The sequence below is a fragment of the Crocuta crocuta genome, unplaced genomic scaffold, assembly GCF_008692635.1.
Source record: "Crocuta crocuta isolate KB4526 unplaced genomic scaffold, BGI_CrCroc_1.0 scaffold190, whole genome shotgun sequence".
In the NCBI taxonomy this organism is placed as follows: domain Eukaryota; kingdom Metazoa; phylum Chordata; class Mammalia; order Carnivora; family Hyaenidae; genus Crocuta; species Crocuta crocuta.
Genome location: NW_027527955.1, coordinates 1252012 through 1272141, shown reverse-complemented (window position 1 = coordinate 1272141; position 20130 = coordinate 1252012). Strand labels below are relative to the sequence as shown.

Here is a 20130-nt window from a genome sequence, read left to right as displayed (position 1 = left end):
AGTTGCAAGTGGTAAAATATACAGTGGAGAAACTGGGAAACACCTTGATAGGATAATAAAGACTAATAACACCTTATGAGGGACAGACAGACATCCTGAACCTCCATACACAATATCCTGAGAAAGACACAACTTCACTTAAGTGGTTGTTTCCACCAAGAATGCATAACTTGAAGCTAATTACGAGGAAACATCAAAGGTCGACGTAGGAATTTGTACTTGAGGAAGACTGTTTACAAGGGGATGGATTGCTTTGGTGATAAGCATAAGCCCTCTTGATCATAAAGCTGTTAAATAATTGAATGCAAATATTCCAAACTATGACTTTAACTATATATTTATAAATTAAAACATTATCACAACATAAAGATTTATTTAAATACGAAGACATTAGCAGTTTCACTTGCAGTGAAAGAACACCGGGGAGGGAGCGGGCCTCGAAAGTGTGGGGACATAGTGGGAAGTCAGAAAGGGCTCTGAGCTCAGGATTGTCAAGTTGTTCATTTAAAAAATGATTATTTCTAATTTAACAGACACACAGCACTTACTTTTCACTAGGTGCTGTTCCAAGCGCTTGTTACAAATTGACTTTTTTTAATGGGCAAGCTCAGTAATTGGCCTTTGTTTCTCAAAATACAACATAGCTACGATACTAAATAATTTTCTCTTCAGTACTTAAGGCTCTGCTGCAGTGACTGTCTCCATGGACAGAAGAACGTGAACTTAAAACTACTGAGTGGTTTTCCGTAGAAATGCCGGCAACCCTACTTGGCGATAACAAATGTTAGGCCTCTTTGAAAAGCCTCATTGACGGTCTCCTAGAAAGTCTCAAAAGCATTGCACTGAAAGCGGCTTATGTATCTGGGGTGCCAGGCACTCACGTTCTCTTTTCCTTTACGGATGAATCCCAGAGTAGGGTCACTGCCTTTTTTAGCTAAAGTTGACATTTCTAAATAACTTTCCCGATTCGGTTCTGGGAACTAGTTAAGGTTTGCGTTTGTTACCGCTCGGGTGTCTCACGCAATGAACTCTGGGAGACCGAGTCTCCGGGCACAGAGTTTACCAGCGCCTTGTGTGAAAGCTGGACTTCAGTTCCCACAATGCCGAGCGCAAACCCGTAATTCCTGCCGGGGTACCAGCGCGGTGGCCGCCATCTTGCGTACGGCGGTGCAGCTTGCCCAGCTGTTGAGGAGTTGGGTTTTAGTTCCTTAGCTTTGGGGCGGTGTTTGCCCGTTGCTTTCACCTTTTCAGATGTTCGTGTCTTTCTAGACGAGGATTTTATTGGGAGGTAAAAGTCAATGCAGAGCTATAGTGTAAGGTGAGTAAACACCTCATTTTAAGTAAGGGTGGGGTAGTGATGGTGACGTTTTCTTTTCTTTTTTGTTTTGGCTTCTCGTCTGTTTCTGGAAGGACCCTTTTGATTAGCGTGGAGTGAAGCTTTGAGTCTCGGAGGTCTCTTGAATTTTTGACAACCTGAACAGGTCTCCGTTGGGATAAAGAAACTGGCTGACGCACTTTTGCCCGGGCTGCCCTCTTTGGAGGTCAGGAGGCCTTGGGACTCCGGTTGTATATAGGCCACGCTTTGTTAATGCAATCGTCTTGTTGTTCTTTGAGACTTTTATGATATTTCGAATGAGGAAGTGAGAAGCGGAGAGATGGTCGGAGGCGCTGTGTAAGAGGGCCGTTTCCGAAAGGACGGCGTTTACAGTTGTATCATCTTCAGTCTTTGTAGGCCTACCTGTATCATTGTTCAGTTCGTCTTTTTTGTCCTTTTTTCTCTCTGTTAGAGGAACACCAGAGAGCGGGCAGAATGAAGAAGTAGTGAGTAAAACAGCTTTTGGGATTGCACTTTTGAGGGTCCCTAAGTAATTTCAAGGGAAGCAGGATTTATCTTTGAGATTGACCAAGTATGTGGAAAAGATCAGCGCTTTGATTTGGAGAGTTGCCAGATTTTTAAACGTGATGTGACATATTTGAGGCATTCTTAGTGCCACTTAAGTTTTTTATTTATTTATTATTCTTTTAAATTAATGCTGTACAGCCATTTCGAAGCCACTTCTACGCTAGTAGCAGGGATAGGGTCTGTAAAGTCTGGCATTTCAGGAAATCTAACATTTGATTGCTAAGGAGTCGCTGAGGTTTGGGAGCTGGACGCGTTTACTCTGATTTAGTGATTTTAAACAGTTAACAGTTACTGATGCCATTTATCACAACCATTTTGGAAATGTGTCAGTTTGGCTGGCAGATTTACTCTCCATCTTAGTACACAATTGTGTATATTTCCAAAATATATATTGATTTAATTTTCTAAACTTAAATTCTTTAAGTTCTTTAACTTCATAAATGCATCCATTTCCATTAAAGGTGAGATATATCTTTTTTCTTTTAAAACATACTTACCCTCAGTGAGACTCCCTCCCTTAAATCATTATAACAACACTTAAATAGTATGCAGTAATAAAATTACAACTTTCTAAGTTTTGGATTTTGGGAAAATGTTACCATTAATTGTTTATATCACACATTTATATGTCTTTTCTGATTTCTTGTTTCTGAAAAACTTTTGTTTAGGTTTTTAGAATATTAACTATTAATTATGGGATTTATTTGTTCCCCAGATGCCTTATGGTGAAATTGAAGCGAAATCCTTGGATCATGGTGAAGAACTAACAAGTGAACCATGCTATAAAAAATTAAAGTCAACTGAAGAGGCTTATGTTTTTTCCCACCACGGTAGTGCTAACTTTCAAAGAATCCAAGAGAAAACTGGGAATGATTGGGTCCCTGTGACCATTGTTGATGTCAGAGGACATAGTTCTCAGGAGGACAAAACCAAAGCAACAGACTCGTTGAAACCTGTGCGTGAGGAGGTGCCTGGTAATAATAGACCAGATGTTATTGAATCCACTGATGCACAGATTTTACAGGATGCAGGTCCTCTATCAGTGTCCACAGATGATGAGATATATAGTACAAGTAAAGCATTTATAGGACCCATTTACAAACCCCCTGAGAAGAGGAAATGTAATGAAGCAAGGAACCAGTCAGACACTATTAGTGGTAAAGCTGACAGAGGACGAGTACAGAAACAGCAGTTTAACTCCAAAGAATCAGAGCTTGACAATGAATTATTCCAGTTTTACAAAGAAATTGAAGAGCTTGAAAATGAAAAAGATGATTTGGAAGGAAGTTGTAGAGAACCCGAACCCTCTGAGGAACAACTTACTACATATCATCAGGGCCATAATAATGATCTGTTAAAATCTGAAGAAGGAAAGAAAAGAGATATTAGAGATGCTCTACAGTCACATTGTGATTATCAACAGCATGTGGGGAATGAGCCAGGCAAATATCCTTGTAATGGACAAGTAATACCTGCATTTTGTGACGATTCGTTTACTTCCTTCAGGCCTGAATGGCAATCAGTACATTCTTTTATAATACCCCCAGGTCCTTCTCTTCCCAGTTTTAACTATCATTTAAATATTCAAAGATTCAGTGCTCCACCAAATCCACCATCAGATATTTTCCAGGCCCAAGATGGCTCTCAGCTTCAAAATGGGTATTATGTAAATAGTGGTCACGTTAACTGGAATGGTTTGACTTTTGATCCGAATAATGACTATATTGACTGTAGTGAGAATGCCAGTAGAGATCATTCCTCTACAAATGGCTACAGTGTGCAAGATGGATATGTGAGTAATGGTTTCTATGAAACCAGTGAAGGATGTTGGAAACATCCTTCTATGGACAACCATAATGGAACAGACAGGCTTATGAACCAGCAGTTTCAAGAAGAAAAGTTAAATAAATTGCAGAAGCTACTTATTCTTTTAAGAGGCTTGCCTGGTTCTGGGAAAACAACGTTGTCTCGGTGAGTAAAGGATACCAAGTGAACACTTGGAAATTCATTACTTACAAATCATAGATGATAGAATCAATGACAAATGCTTTCATGTTTCTAGTAGAAAATGTTTAATTTGTTACACCTGAGAATGGCATCTGACAGTGTAAATATTTAAAAAGATCTTTCCTGATGGAGTAAAGGAGAATTGGCATATAAAGATTCTGCTGAAGGTTTTAAAAATAGATACACCATTGTATAATTATGACAGTGATGTAAGTAAATGCTATTTGAGAACTGTACTGGCCTTCCCTTTTTAAGTCAGATTCAAGAAGAGCTGGAATCAGGCTTTTGATTCCGTTTTTTCAAACTTTATGGCCTTGGACTAGTTTTGCTATTTGTTAATAGAACGAGTAATACTTATTTTCCTGGAATAATTGTGAGAAGGAAAGGAGGTGTGAGTGTGTTTTAAGCACTGTGCTGTGTTCATTCCATTGATTGATAGAGGGAACCTTTTGATTTCTTTAAATTTAAGGAGTCTGAAGTGAGCAGTACCTGAGTAAAATGGAGTTACAACTGATGATATTTTATTGAATGACAAAATGTTTCAAATTCTCATTTTGTTTACATTTTTTAGAAAAAATATTGATGTGCTTGAATTCTAGTGTGCAGTTGTGGAAAATAACACAAGAAAAACAAATTCTTTGCAGTTTTTTTAGGACCAAAGAAGCATTATATAAATGTTTTATATTTACTTCCAAAACAGTCTGACTAGAAGTTTCTTCAGAAGCAAGAAATTAAGGAAAGATTAAACTTATGGCCTAGACATGTTTTTTAAGCTAGATCATAAGCAGTGGTCTTTGTAAAGGAATTTAAATTTAGGTCTTTGCATTTTGATTCCTCTTATTTTCATGAAGATTTTGTAGAGAAGATGAGATTTCTACTCTTTAGAAAGGATAGAAGAGTGAAGTCTCATGAACATGGGCAGTCCTCTAGATTTAGTATATAAGACCAGAGGAAAGAAGCAGTTGCAATTTGGAAATTGTATGAAGGGATCTCCTAGCTAGGGTCACCTGACTATGTGGGTATAGAATAAATTAAGAAAGAAAGATGAGATTTGAGATAGCATTGGAATATGTTGAAACTGAAGATGAATAAGGTAGTGGTAATGTGATAGAATGTAATTATTACATTCAAGAATGTAATTATACCAGGAGACGATAGAGGTGATTATATTTAATATGTGTATTTGAGGAATTAGGTAGATAAGAGTGGATGATATAGTATTAACCACTATTTGTATCATGATTTACAATTTACAGGTACTTTGACATAATAAAAATCTTGTAATTTTGGTTGTGTTATTTTCATTTCATAGAAGGAGCAGAGGCTTAAGAGAATAAGTTCAGGTTAAAGGGCTTGGGAGACGTTAGAAAACCTGGGACAAGATCAAACTGTAGATATAAATGATAGTGTGTTTCTTCCCTGTTCCTTCTCTTTAATATCTATTGCATGCAGGGCCCAATACCTGACTCCTGACTTTAAGGAGCTTGTTTAAAAGAAGCACGAGTATCTGTTTAAGTCACCATCTTTTTTTTTGTTGTTTAAAATGTATTTATTTTTGAGAGAGAGAAAGAGTGGGAGTGGGGAAGGGGCAGAGAGAGAGGGAGGCAGAGAATCTGAAGCAGGCTCCAGGCTCTGAGCTGTCAACACCAAGCCCTATGTAGGGCTTGAACTCATGAACTGCTAGATCATGACCTGCGCTGAAGTGGGACACTTAACCATCTGAGACACTCAGGAGCCTCTAGGTTACCACTTCCTTTTTTAATGTTTTCATTTATTTTTGAGAGAGAGACAGAGTGAATGCATCGGGGAGGGGCAGAGAGAAAGGGAGACAGAAGATCCAAAGCGGGTGCTGTGCTTACTGCAGAGAGCCCAGTGGGGGGTCTGAACTCATGAACCACAAGATCATGAACGGAGCTGACGTCAGATGCTTAACAGACTGAGCCATCCAGGCGCCCCTAGGTCACCACTTTTTAAATGATGTAAGATTGGTTGGTTGGGACTGGAGGTAAAACCAGATAGTCTGTGGTGGGGAATGTTTTTATGTGGGAATTAGCTTTCAAAATTGGTTTTGTTTTGTTTTTTTTATTTTTTTAAATGTTTATTTTTGAGAGAGAAACAAGGACAGAGCACAAGTTGGGGAGGGGCAGAGAGAAAGGGAGACAGAATCCAAAGCAGGCTCTAGGCTCTTAGCTGTCAGCACAGAGCCAGATGCGGGGCTTGAACCCACAAATCATGAGATCGTGGCCTGAGCTGAAGTCAGACGCCTAACCAACTGAGCCACCCAGGCGCTCCTAAAATGAAATTTGAAGCATAAAAGGAGTCAAGATTTGATAGATCAGAGTTGATTTGGGGCACTAAATGAGAAGATAGCATTATTTAGTATTGCTGTGTGGTAATGAGTATAGGAGGTTAAATTTCAAATTTTCTGGGGGTGGCATTCGAGTCTCCTCTTCCTTAATTTAGTCCTTGCCCACCTCTCCATCTTCATGTCCTTCTGTAGTTGGACTAGCTCCGGCCCTCTATAGCAGGAGACATAATACCTGTCCGTTCATTGTTCTCATTACTCTACTTAGTCAAAGGTTCTCTTGAACGTTTCTGCCTTTTGAGGTTTTGGCTTATCATCTCAGCCCTCAATTATCCTTTTGAACTCATGTAGTATTTGACTTTACCAAATTTTTACTTAGTAGCTTACCCACAACTTTGCTAACAGATTTTAATGAAATCAGTTTTAAATTAAATTCTAACACAAGTACAGATTTCAAATATTTATGAATAAGCTAGTGCAAAACTGTTTGTACCCCTTTGTAGGTGTGTGGAAGTGCTAGCTCTTTGTCCTTTTAGGAAAACTTACAGCACTTTGATTAAAGGTTTATTTCAGGCAGAATTCAACAATTTCTGGATGTGGAATTTTGTTACCATTGTAATTGGCATCAGCCAAACAGAATCCTATGAATCAGGGGTTGGACACAGGATCATTTAGGGATCAAGCTTTGGTTGTCATTCCTAGGGGCATGGACTAGAGATTTTGCTAGATTCTTACACCCTGTTTATACAAGGGAGGAAAGTTGAACTTAAGATATTTGAGGTAATACACATTTCTTCTACTCTTCTAATTTCACTATCAAGAGAATGTATTTTCAGAAATGGGCCACTAATTTCATCATTAGCATAATATATAATCATATATTAGCATAAGTATAATTTCAACATTAGCAAAATGTTGAGAGTTGATAAGAGATAAATACTGAGGCACTTTCAGAGAGGGGAAAAGATGTTCCACTGCTGGTTTTGAAGATGGAGGAAGGGACCATATGGAGCTGGCTTTTAGAAGCTGGAAAACTTGGCAAACGTACAGATTCTCCTAAGGAGTCTCCAGGAGGAATGCCAGCCTACCCACACTTTGATTTTAGCACAGTGGAACTGATTTCAGGTTTTTCACCTTCAGAACTGTAATATAATGCATGTTGTTTTAAGCCACTAAGTTTGTGGTAATTTGTTATAGCAGCCATAAGGAAATGCAAGGGAGTTTTTTTTTTTTAAGTTTATTTATTTATTTTGAGAGAGAGTGTGTGGTTGAGTGAGTGGGGGAGTGGCAGAGAGAGAGAGATTGATTTCTACGTAGGCTCCCTGCTGTCAGCATGGAGCCCAGTGCAGGACCCAATCCCATGGGAACTGTGAGATCATTACCTGAGCTGAGAGAGTTGGATGCTTAAGCTTAACCAGCTGAGCCACCCAGGTGCCCAAGAAATTACAGTTTAAAGAGAAATGGAAAGAGATTTTTTTTCCCTCCGTGCTTTTGGAGAAGATCTCAGTTTAAACTCCAGAGGAAAGATTGACCTTTCCTTACATAGATCTCTATTCTTAATTGAAGGAGTCTTTAGAGAGTGAAATGCCCCAGTGAAGGGGTTTGGAGATATTGGAGGTATGAAGGGTATGCAGGGCCACTTAGTAAATGAGATAAAGCATTCATGAAATGTCAGTTCTACTCAATTTTTTTTTTTTTTTGAAAAATCACTTCTGGTTGTAAATGCACATGGATTATTAAAGAAAATAATGAACAGTTAATAGAAATTTTAAAAATAAATTATGAAAATTAACTCATGATAGGCCACTAGGGTTCCCAAAACAGAGTTAAGGAACAGGATTCACTTGTTCCGTACTTAAGTGAAGAATTATAAGCACAGTCTGTGTTAGTTATCTAGGGGTGGGTAACAAATTACCTTATTAAAAACAGAGTTAAAGCATTTATCATCTCACGGTTTCTGAAGGACAGGAGTCAGGGTGCAGTTATCTGGGTGTCTCTGGGTCAAGGTCTTTAACAATGCTGTTGACTAAAGTGTTGGCTAGGGCTATGTTCTGATCTGAAGGTTGGGGTGGATCTGCTTGGAAGATCTCTCTTGAGGTTATTGACAAGACTTAATTCCTTGTGAGCTATTGGGTTGAACGGCTTCAGTTAATTGCTGGCTTATAGGCTGGAGACCTCCCTTGGTTCTTTGCTCCTTGGGCTGCTCTCCATTCACAGCTGTGATAAGAGAAGGGGAGCCAGCTTTAAGCCTAAGACAGAAGCCACTTTTTTCTATAATCGAATATCAGAAAGGGATGTTACATCAACCCTGCCATATTGTGTTAGAAGCTATAGTCACTGACTCCCACCTCTACTCAAGGGGAAGGGATTATAGGAGGGAGTGAATACCAGGAGGCAGGGGTCATTGTAAGTCATTGGTTTTGGCTCTCCCACTGCTGCATAACTCCAGTGGCCTGATTTCTGCAATCATTTTCCTTTCTGGATTTGTTTAATATCAAATTAGCAGAGTTGTCATGAGAGTTAAATGGGGTCATAGATACACATAAAATGCTTGTCATATGGTAAGTTTTCAAAAAGATAGACATTCTGAAAAAATACAAATCAAGTAGCCAGTGAGTTCATACCTGATTTTTTTTAATTAGATACTTGATTTTTCAGAGTTCTAAGTTTTGACATTTGAAGGATTCATTTTAATACCTTAATTAACATGTGAGAGTTCTTTTTTTTTTTAAATATGTGTATTGTCAATTTGGTTTCCATATAGCACCCAGTGCTCATCCCAACAAGTGCCCTCCTCAATGCCCATTACCCACTTTCTCTCTCCCCCACTCCCCATCCACATGTGAGAGTTCTAATGGATTCTGAAAGAATTTTGAAAATGTTAATATTTTTAAGTAACTTATTTTTGGTTCACGTGATTGGTATGGCACCAAATATATCCAAATTGATTATAAGTATTTTTTTTATACAAATCCCCAAAATAAAGCTTCACAGTCTGAGGTAATTCAGGGAATTTTTAAAGCTGCATGAACAGTCTGAGAGGAAAAATCTCTCTTGAAGCTAAAATTATTTGCTGTAATCATGATTTATGTATTTAAGATGTTCTTCATAGAGGTTTATTCATGTTTGATATTTACTTGGTTTAATGATGTAAATTGGTTTGCTATCTCCTCCCCTCTCACTCCATACCTGCCCCCTACCTTTTTTTGAGTTTAAAACATTTCTTGGATACAAAAGCTACTATATGTTTCTTGTATGGCATTAATATCTGAAAAATCAGTGCTAACAAAAGAATGGGGAAAAAATGAAACAGGATGTCTAAGAAAGATGATATCAGTTTTCTGATACTGTTGAATATAATTTGATATGATAAGGCTTATGACGATCAAAATGTTTTTGGATTATTGAGCTTTGGTTTGGTATGCTAATATTGTAGCATTTTTATATTCTGGGTTATCTGTATAAACAAGTAAGATACCAAATATGTTAGTATATTTTGGAAAAATTATGGCAAGTTAAAAAAGGAATCCAACTGCAGCCTTGGAAATAACATAACCATTTAATTTCATTTGCTTTGTTTGAAGTCACTTGAACTATTATTTTTATGAGTGGAAATGCATGTTTAAATATTTTTATTTTGGGGGCACCTGGGTGGCTCAGTCAGTTAAGCATCCGACTTCAGCTCAGGTCATGCTCTTATGGTTCGTGTGTTCGAGCCCCATGTCGGGCTCTGTGCTGACAGGTAGCTCAGAGCCTGGAGCCTGTTTCAGATTCTGTATCTCCCTCTCTCTCTGACCCTCCCCTGCTCACGCTGTCTCTCTCTCTCTCAGAAATAAATAAAAACATTTAAAAATTTTTTTAATTTTTATTCTTAAATATGCAATTTTATTTTTATTATAAAGTATACAAGCATACTTGTTTTATTATACTTCACAGATACTGCACTTTTTACAAATTGAAGGTTTGTGGTAACCCCTGTGTCAAGCAGGTCTTTTGCTTCATTCTTTCAACAGCATCTGTTCAGAGTGTCCTTATGTCACTGAGCAATTCTCAGAATATTTCAAACTTTATTTTTAGTATATTTGTTATGGTAATTTGTGATTAGTCATCTTTGATGTGTTACTATTAAAAAATATTATTTATTTTTGAAGAAGAGCGAGAGAATGAGCAAGTGAGCATGAGTGGGGGAGGTGCAGAGAGAGAGGGAGACAGAATCTGGAACAGTCTCCAGGCCCGAGCTGTCAGCACAAAACCAGATGCAGGGCTCAAACTTATGAGCTGCAAGATCATAACCTAAGTTGAATTTGGACACTGGCTCTGACTGAGTCACCCAGATGCCCTAGATGTTGCTATTGTAATTGTTTTGGGGTGCCACAAACTGTGCCCATTTAAGATAGGAAACTTTATTGATAAACATGGTATTCTGACTGTTCCACCAACCTGCTTTTCCCCCATGTCTCTCCCTGTTTTCAGGCCTACTTATTCCCAGAGATACAACAATAATGAGTAATCTACTGTGGCCTCTAAGTGAAAGGGGAGAGTTGTGCATGTCTTTAAGTCATAAGCTGGAAGTGATTATGCTTAGGGAGGAAGGTATGCCAAAAGTCCAGATAGGCCATAAGTTGGCCACTTGAGCCAAACAGGCAGCCAAATTGTTACTGCAAAGGAAAGGTTCTTGAAGGAAATTAAAAACACTACTCCAGTGAACACACAAATGATAATAAAGCAAAATAGCCTTGCTAGTATGGAGAAAGTTGGAGTATCTGGATAATAGATCAAACCAGCTACAACATTCTCTTAAGCCAAAACCTAACCCAGAGTCCTAACTCTGCAGTTCTGTGAAGGCTGAGAGAGGTAAGGAAGCTACACAAGTGTGAAGCTAGCAGAGGTTGGTTCATGAAGTTTAAGGAAATATGCTGTCTCCATAACATAAAAGTACAAGGTGAAGCAGAAGTGCTGTTGTAAAACCTGTCGCAAGATGTAGCTAAGATAATGAAAAGATAGCTGAAATAATTAATGAAGGTGGGTGACTACACTAAATGACAGATCTTCAGTGTAGACAGTCTTCTACTGGAATAAGTTGCCATCTAGGATTTTCATAGCTAGAGAAGAGAAGTCAGTGCCTTAGCTTCAGAAGACAGGCTGACTCTTTCTTGTTAGGGGCTAATACAGCTGGTGACTGGGTTGAAGACAATGCTCTTTTACTATTCTGAAAATCCTGGAGCCCTTAAGAATTATGCTAAATGTACCCTGTCTGAGCTCTATAAATGGAACAACAAAGCCTGGATGACAGCATGTTTGTTTACAACATGGTTTACTGAATATTAGAAGCCCACTTCTAATATGGCTCAGAAAAAAAGATTCCTTTCAAAATGTTACTGCTCACTGACCTGCTCACCCGAGAGCTCTGGTGGAGATGTAGAAGATAAATGTTGTTTTCACGCCTGCTACCACAACATCCATCCTTCAGCCCGTGAATCAAGGACTAATTTTGACTTTCAAGTCTTATTATTAAGAAATACATCTTGTAAGGCTATAGTTGCCATAGATAGTGATTCTTTGATCACAGGAAATTCAAAGTAAATTGAAAACCTCCTGGAAAGGATTCACCCTTCTAGATGCCCTTAAGAATATCCATGATTCGTGGGATGAGGTCACAATATCAATATGAAGAGGAGTTTAGAAGTTGATTCCTACCCTCATGGATGACTTTGATGGGCTTAAGACTTTAGTGGAGTAGTCAACTGCAGATGTGGTAGAAATAGCAAGAAAACTAGAATTAGAAGTGGAGCCTGAAGATGTAACTGAATTGCTGCAGTCTCATGATAAAAATTTAACAGATGAGGCATTTCTTATTATGGACAGGAAAGAAAGTGGTTTCTTGAGATGAAGTCCATTAGTGAAGATGCTGCAAACATTGTAGACATGACAACAAAAGATTTAGAATATTCTATAGACTTAGTTGCTAAAAGGATTAAATCTGATTTTCAGAGAAGTTCTCTTGTGATTAAAATGCTATCAAACAGCATCACATTACAGAGAATTTTTTTTACGAAAGGAAGAGTCAATACATGGGCCACAATTGTCTAATTTTAGAGAATTGCCACAGCCACCCAGCTTCCAGCCACCACCATCCTGATCAGTTGGCAGCCATCAAGATTGAGGCAAGACCCTCCACCAGCAAAAAGATTATTATTACTTGCCGAAAGCTCAAATGATGGTTAGCATTTTTATCAATAAAATATTTTTTAATTAAGACATATATATATATTTTTTTTAGTAATAACTTTTATATGCCCTGGGAAACCAAAAAATTAATTTGACTCCCTTTATTGTGATATTCACTTTATTGTGGCTTAGAACTGAACCTGCACTATCTCTGAGGTATGCCTATTTACAAGTTTTTTATAAGCTGAGGAAAGGAGAGGTTTGTCTTACTAGTTGGAGTTCTTCCTATTCCTTTGTAGTAGGAGGTATGTATTCTTGAATCATCCCCTGACAGTACTCTTTATTTTAATCCCTTCCACCACTTTCCATTCCTTTCCCTTCTCAAAAAAAATTGTAAAATGATATCCAGTTGCCCAGTGGCTGAGAAGGCAGAGATAAACAACAAAATACTTCTATTATTGTTGGATCCAAATTATACTCTCACTGTTTTTTACCGTTTCTTAGCCCACCCCCAGTTTCGTTCATGAGTCACTGGCTTTGGGAATTCTCTGACAATCTGAACACTAGTTAATCTCATTGTGCCTAGAAATTTAAGGTGGTATCATATTGTGAGAACAAAGTTTGATTATCATTGACTTATTTGAAGATTGTGCTTTTATTATGTGTTTAGTAATTCATTTAGTAATTTAATCTCTTAGCAGATTTAAAATTTGATTATACTTTGGATGATTACAAGCTATTTCACAACCTTAAGCCTCAGGCTATTTCTCACTTCCACTTTTAGGTCAAATGTGTTTGTGCCTTGTGGAAATGAGTTTATCAAAGTTACTTTAGGTCAAATAAAGTTTTCTCCATATGAATTTCTTGCTTGGGCTTATTTGCCTTTTAGGTTACTTATTGCACTAAATTTAGGCAACTTTAGAAACCAAATACAAGTTCACTAAAGTTAAAACATGGATTATAACATAATTTGGGGATTGATTGAAGAACTTTTTTTTTAAAGTGGCAATACAAATGCCACCTACAAATGTTACTGGTTGTAATTGTATAGATTTAAGTGTGAAGTGATATTTGAAATCTGAAATCTGCTACTGAGCTATTCTGTTTGCAATATATATACAGGTAAGTATCAGAGATTCATTCCTGTGTGGTTTATTTTTGATGGTTATAAATTTTATAAATGGCGCCTTATGATTTCTTTTATTAACAGAATTCTGCTTGGTCAGAGTCGTGATGGCATTGTGTTCAGCACTGATGACTATTTTCACCATCAAGATGGGTACAGGTATAATGTTAATCAACTTGGTGATGCCCATGACTGGAACCAGAACAGAGGTTTGTTTTGGGCCAAGTCTCTGGGATGGAATATTTGACTGAGTCAGAAGACTGAGTTTTTATTCTCAACTTGACTTTTACCAGCAGAATGACTTGGGCAAGCCATTTAAATAGCTTTGAGACCCAATTTTTTCATCTATTTGAAGCAATGATAGTTATACTTGCCTTACTTGATCAAGACTGTTATGAGATTAGAGAATTTAGAAAGGTATATTTTGTAAATTGTAAATAATGTACCAGTATAAGCTGGCAAAATAGAGATGTGGGTTATTTAATAACCTTTATTTTATACCTCAGGAATAAATTTCAGAGAACTCAATACTATTGTATATTCCCAAAAAGTATTTCCCTAGAAATAATGCTAATTTTTTTTAAGTCTTCATATAATGCCTGCAAATGTTAAAAGTTTTTTGCATTGACATTATTCCACCAAAAAAATCTACTTAATACATGTTTTAGAAGCACAGTAGTCAATTTTTTCTCATTCTAGAGTAGTAGTTCATAACATAGGCTGCACATATTTGAATCCTCTGGGGACCTTTTTTATTTTTAAAGTTTATTTATTTTGAGAGAGAGAGAGAGTATTGTGTGTGCACATGTGAGCTGGGGGAGGGTGGGCAGGCAGAGAGGGAGAGAGAGATTCCCAAGTAGGCTTTGCACTGTCAGTACAGAGCTCGATGTGGGGCTTGATCCCATGAACTTGAGCCAAAATCGAGTTGGAAGTTTAACCAACTGAGCCACCCAGGTGCTCCACCTGGGGATCTTTTAAAAAAACTTATGCCTGAATCTTAGCCCCAGAGATTCTGGAGTGGATTGGTCTGGAGTGGATCTAAGCACTAGTTTTTGTTTGTTTTTAAGTTATCCATATATTCTGATGTTGCAGTCAGGATTGAAAACTTTTGATCTAGAACTAGTAAGTAAATGTTTACATTATAAGTTAATTTCTTTTTAAAAAGATGAAGAATACATTGATGATTAAACATTGTTTCTATTTTTATTTTTTTTAAGTTTATTTATTTTGAGAGAACAAGCAGGGAAGGAGGGAGAGAAAGAGAGAGAGAGAGAAAGAAAATCCCAAGCAGACTCCGTACTGTCCGCGTGGAGCCTGTTGCAGAACTCTATCCCACAAACCATGAGTTCATGACCTGAGCCAAAATCAAGAGTCAGACACTCAATCAGCTGAGCACGCAGGCTCCCCCCAATTGTTTTTACTATGAAAAAATTTAAACCCAGATTAGAGAGATTACAATGAACCTCATACATCCATCACTCAGAATTATTATTAGTTATTCAGATTTTGCCTTAGTGGCTTTATCCTTTTTGTTTTAACCCCCTCCCCCTTTTTTTATTTCCTAAGGTTTTTAAAGCACATTCTAGGCATCATACTTTATGGACTTCAAATTAACTTTTTTCTTAATGGCGTCTTATTTAATTGCAATGCCAACATCATTAAAAAAAACCAGTTTGACGTTATGTAATACCCTGTAATGAAATTTCTCCTCTTGTCTTAAGTATTTCTTTATGGTTGTTCTCTTTGAATCAGGATACAAGCTAGGTCCTGGTAGTACGTTTGGTTTTAGGTTTCATTTTAATTATGTTAAGCTGGATTCTCTTTTATCCCCTCTTTTTGTCTTCATAACATTAATTTGTTGTAGAGCTTGGTTATTTATCCTACAAAATGTCCCATATTTTGTAGTTGTCTGTTTGCTTCCTTGTGGTAACTATTTAACCTGTTCTTTCTCCTGTATTTCCTTAAGTAGAAGTTAGTGGACTGTGAAATCTGTGTAGGACAGTTCTTTCCCTTTGCAGTACTAGTCTAGAATATTACTTTGGCCTGAGCCAAAGGCTTAACCGAGACACCCCTATTGAATACTTTTTTTTTTTTAATGTTTATTTATTTTGAGAGAGAAAGAGAGCTGGGAGGGGCAGAGAGAGAGGGAGGGAGAATCCCAAGTAGGCTGTACACTAGCGCAGAACCCAGTGTGGGGATCAAACCCATGAACCATGAGATCATGTATGACCTGAGCCGAAATCAGGAGTCAGACCCTTAACTGACTGAGCCACCCAGGCACCTTCTTATTGAATTCTTTTAAATGCCAGGTACCTTCTGGGAATATCTGTCTCTGCTTCATGTATGTATTGTTAGAAGACTCTAAATTCATGTTAGATTGTCTGTAAATTAAAAATCTCTCCAAGGTGTCATTACTTTGTTTCTTAAAATATGATGGTTATTTTGTTTAAGAAATGACTCTCGTTATTTGGGTATTCAAACATTGTTTACTTAGGAACTCTTCTCCTAGAGTGTACTGAAATATGGTATTACATGATAACTTTCATTGAAAGAAGATAGTCTTCCCATTCTTGAAATCAGAGATTTAATTTGGTTATTGAGCTTCTCTCTAGAATATAACTCCTTGGAGGTGATAGCCTAACTATTAGACATTTAAGAGAATTAGTTTAGTAATTTTTTTTAAAGAAAGATTTGATCACTGTTTATGATTTGGGATAGCGCAGTGGGAGATAATAGCATTTTGGTGTGACATTTATGACCCAAATTCTGAATTCCTTTTGTTAGTTAGAGACACCTTCCAAATATATATTCCACCATAGTCATTACTACTTAACCTTTAGAATTCTGTTTGTCCTTAGACATCTGTATAAATGTTTCATCATGTAGAACTTAATGTTTTGAATTCTAAGCACCAACAAAACTTCCATAGCATTGCCTTTTGCCTTGGCTTTTAATTTTATTGTAGGTTCTTAATTATATTTCTTGTCTGTTAACACCTAGGAGTATGCACACTCATCGTTAACAGTGGCTCACTGTGGCTGTGATTCTTAACCTCATAGGGAAGAGATGGCTAAGGGATAGGAGAAGTAGTTTGGAAAAGTTCCATGTGATCTCAGCTCTTCATTTGAGAATTCTAGTCCTAAGAAATACTTACAAAGTCAGTTAATTGTGGTTATCTAGCTACCTAGTATGTAAAGTTTTGCTGGTAAGTAATGATATATCGATAGCTTTCTTTTTAAAAGAAAAAAAAACACATTTCTTCTTTCAAAATCATTATTTGTAATTGTAGAACATTGGGAAATATAGATAAGCATAGATTGCTTATATTCCTATTACCCTCAGGTGATCACTATTGATATTTAGTAACTCTTCCCAGATCTCTGTATTTTGACCAAAATAAGGTCATACTTCTATATTATATTATAATTTGCCATTTTGAGTTAACAGCTTTCATCTTTCCATGTTGATAAATATTCACCCGTTTTCATAGACTGTATTCAGTGTTTTCTCTAAATGAAAGTTAGCTCTAGACTGAAGGCTTCCTTAGCTGTAAGTTCAACAAAATGTTTTCCCCCAAATGTTCTTTACAGTTAGTTTGTCAAAACCAGTATCTGGTCTAGAGAATACACATGGCCTGTGGTTATGTCTCTTAACTCCCTTTTAATAAATTTGGAGTCCTTTTTTTTCATGGCACTGACTCAAGAGATTGCATAATTTATTTTTAAGTACAGAGATATAGAAAATTTCTTACTATATATTTTAACCTAATAGTTCTCTGGTTTTTGTTTTTGTTTTTTAAATTTATTTTTCATTTCAGCAAAACAAGCTATCAATCAGGGGAGATCTCCAGTTATAATAGACAACACTAATACACAAGCTTGGGAAATGAAACCGTATGTGGAAATGGTAAATACAAAATATGAGAGAATTGTAATATTTTATTCCTGTCAGTTTTTTCATATTCTGAAATTTTGGTTGCTTTTATCTTTATTATATAAACATTTTCCCCTGTTTTCTAAAGAGGTGTGTCTGTTTACTTAGTTTATAAAAAACTGGAATTGGTACTTATTAAGATACATGTTCATCTTGTTAGTTTTGCCTGGACTTGAAGACAGTAATTTGAAATTGTCCAGTTAAGCTGTCTTAATATATTTATAAACCATATTATTTAAAAGTAAAATTTTTCTTGGTAGAGCAAAGTTAGAAGTATTGTCTAAATGAAACTCCTAATTATCTGCCTTCGTTTTTACTTTAAGAAGAATTCTCTGGGTTTTTGTTTTCTTCCTTCCTTTGTGTAGGCCATAGGAAAAGGATACAGAGTAGAGTTTCATGAGCCTGAAACTTGGTGGAAATTTGACCCTGAAGAATTAGAAAAGTAAGGCACTCAAATTGCTTTTGAATCTTTATCTTTGAAAAAAAATTTTGAATCTTTATCTTTTTTTCTTACACAATTTCTTTACTAGCTTTTGCTTATCATGTTTGCTGCTTGTGAACAGGGACTGCTCATTTTCTGTTAAGAGAAGCATGACTTCAGGGCTTCTTGGGGCACCTTGCCTTGTTAATTTTATTAAATTTTCCTTGTTAAGTGTGTTACTTTTTCTTAAGTGAATTCCTACCACTGTTTCATAGTTTATTGAATGCTAGTGGTGATCCAGAATACTTTGAAGAAAAAGAACTTCTCTGGTTTTTAGTGAGGCCACTTATCTGTAATACCCTTCAAGCTTCTCTTCCCATTTTAGCTACCATCACCTTTTTACCTGGGGTTTTCTTTCTTTTTTTATTTTTTTTAAATGTTTTGTTTATTTATTTATTTATTTTTTTAAATGTTTTATTTATTTCTAGGAGACAGAGAGAGAGACAGCGTGAGCAGGGGAGGGTCAGAGAGAGAGGGAGTCACAGACTGAAACAGGCTCCAGGCTCTGAGCTGGCAGTCAGCACAGAGCCCGATGCGGGGCTCGAACCCACGAACCGCGAGATCATGACCTAAGCGAAAGTCGGACGCTTAACCGACTAAGCCACTCAGGCGCCCCAAAATGTTTTATTTATTTTTGAGAGAGACAGAGAGAGACAGTATGAGCAGGGGAGGGTCAGAGAGAGAGGGAGATACAGAATCTGAAATATGCTCCAGGATCTGAGCTAGCTGTTAGCACAGAGCCCGACATGGGGCTCGAACCCACCAGCCGTGAGATCATGACCTGAGCCAAAGTCAGACGCTTAACTGACTGAGCCGCCCAGGTGCCCCTACCTGGGGTTTTCAACTTGCTGTCTCTTTTCATCTTTACTACTATAGCTTCATAATCCCAAAACTGAGATCCTTGTAATCAGTGTGTTTTAGATTCAGGTTTTGGTTATTTTTGTTTGTTTTTTCAAGAAAGGTGATATGGTGCATATATGCAATCATCATACCCTTAGCTGAGTCAGAAGCAGCATGTCATAATCACACATCTTAATTTTTCTGCGGCAAATCATGACTAGTCCTGTAATTAGGTAAGAAAGATTCTGTATAATCTAATGTTCGTTCTGAATAGATTGTGCTGTCAGATGAGTACAGGTTTGATTAGATTTTGCTGCCATATGAGTCAACAGAAGACCAAGTTTTCAGAGCATGGTCAGTTTCAAATTTTGTGATGAGATTCTGGATTTTTATTACTTTCAACCCTGGCCTTCCATTTGTGTTTACCTTGATCTCTTTCCCCTCATGTCACTGGTTTTCCTATGACTCTTTTTCTTTATTTTTTATTTTCTCTCCCTGCTTTTGGTAACAACTTTGAAATATAATTCATATACCTTATAATTTACACATTAAAACCATATTCATGGTTTTCAGTGCAGTGGACTTTTGAACAATTGAGGGGATAGAGGTGCTGACCCCTGATATGGCTGAAAATCCACAGATAATGGAATTTTGATTCTATTTTTGATAATGACCTTTGATTCCCCCTCCTCCCTCCAAAGCACTTACCTATAGCCTGCTGCCTTACTGGTCACATAAACAGCTGATTAGCACCTGTTTTGTATGTTAGATGTTTTAGAGAAAAGAAAAGTGTTATTAAAGTCGTAAGAAGAGAAAGTACAGTTACAGTACTGCGCCGTATTTACTGAAGAAAAGTCACAGTTCAAACCTGTGTTGTTCAAGGGTCAACTGTATATTCACAGTTGTGCAGCCATCACTTCCTCTTTTTAAAAACCGGTTTTATTTCCCACCTCAGCTTGCCCTCCTCCACGTATTCTGTGTATGATGTTCAACTAATCTCTTTTCCCTTTGCCTTTTATTCATTTGGTTACCCCTTTTCCCTTTCTGATTTGCATACTGTGATCATATGTGAATAAAACTGATAGACTTATTAATATTCAGTATTGTTTGCTTGCTTCTCTGTGTGTATTTCACCTCAAGTAGAAGAGACAGAAGTTTAAGTACTAAAGCTGTTGGGGTTATGCAGAATAAATGAATTGATGAAATACAGTTAGGCTTCATTAACATTTGAGGGACTATTGAAATTTATTAGAATTCTTAATATAACAGTATAACTGACTTTATAAAATAAAGTCAGTTTAACTGATATCTAGTGTAGTTTGACAGATTTTTTTTTTTTTTTTTTTTAGTTGTATTTTTAATTTTTT

At 37.0% G+C, this 20130-nt stretch overlaps 1 protein-coding gene across 2 annotated transcripts in view; it reads left to right on the top strand.

The window, feature by feature from the left end:
• Positions 1-1146: 1146 nt before the first annotated feature.
• LOC144222046 (NEDD4-binding protein 2-like 2) overlaps positions 1147-20130 on the top strand; it is a 67844-nt gene continuing 48860 nt past the window's right edge. Inside the window, exons 1-5 of one of the 2 annotated variants that reach the window (XM_077752529.1) lie at positions 1147-1318; positions 2619-3874; positions 13594-13718; positions 17327-17415; positions 17808-17884. In XM_077752529.1, the coding sequence (XP_077608655.1) occupies positions 2619-3874; positions 13594-13718; positions 17327-17415; positions 17808-17884 (1547 nt within the window). In that variant the 5' untranslated portion in view covers positions 1147-1318. The remainder of the gene's footprint in view (positions 1319-2618; positions 3875-13593; positions 13719-17326; positions 17416-17807; positions 17885-20130) is intronic. The other variant, XM_077752528.1, reaches the window with a different exon arrangement.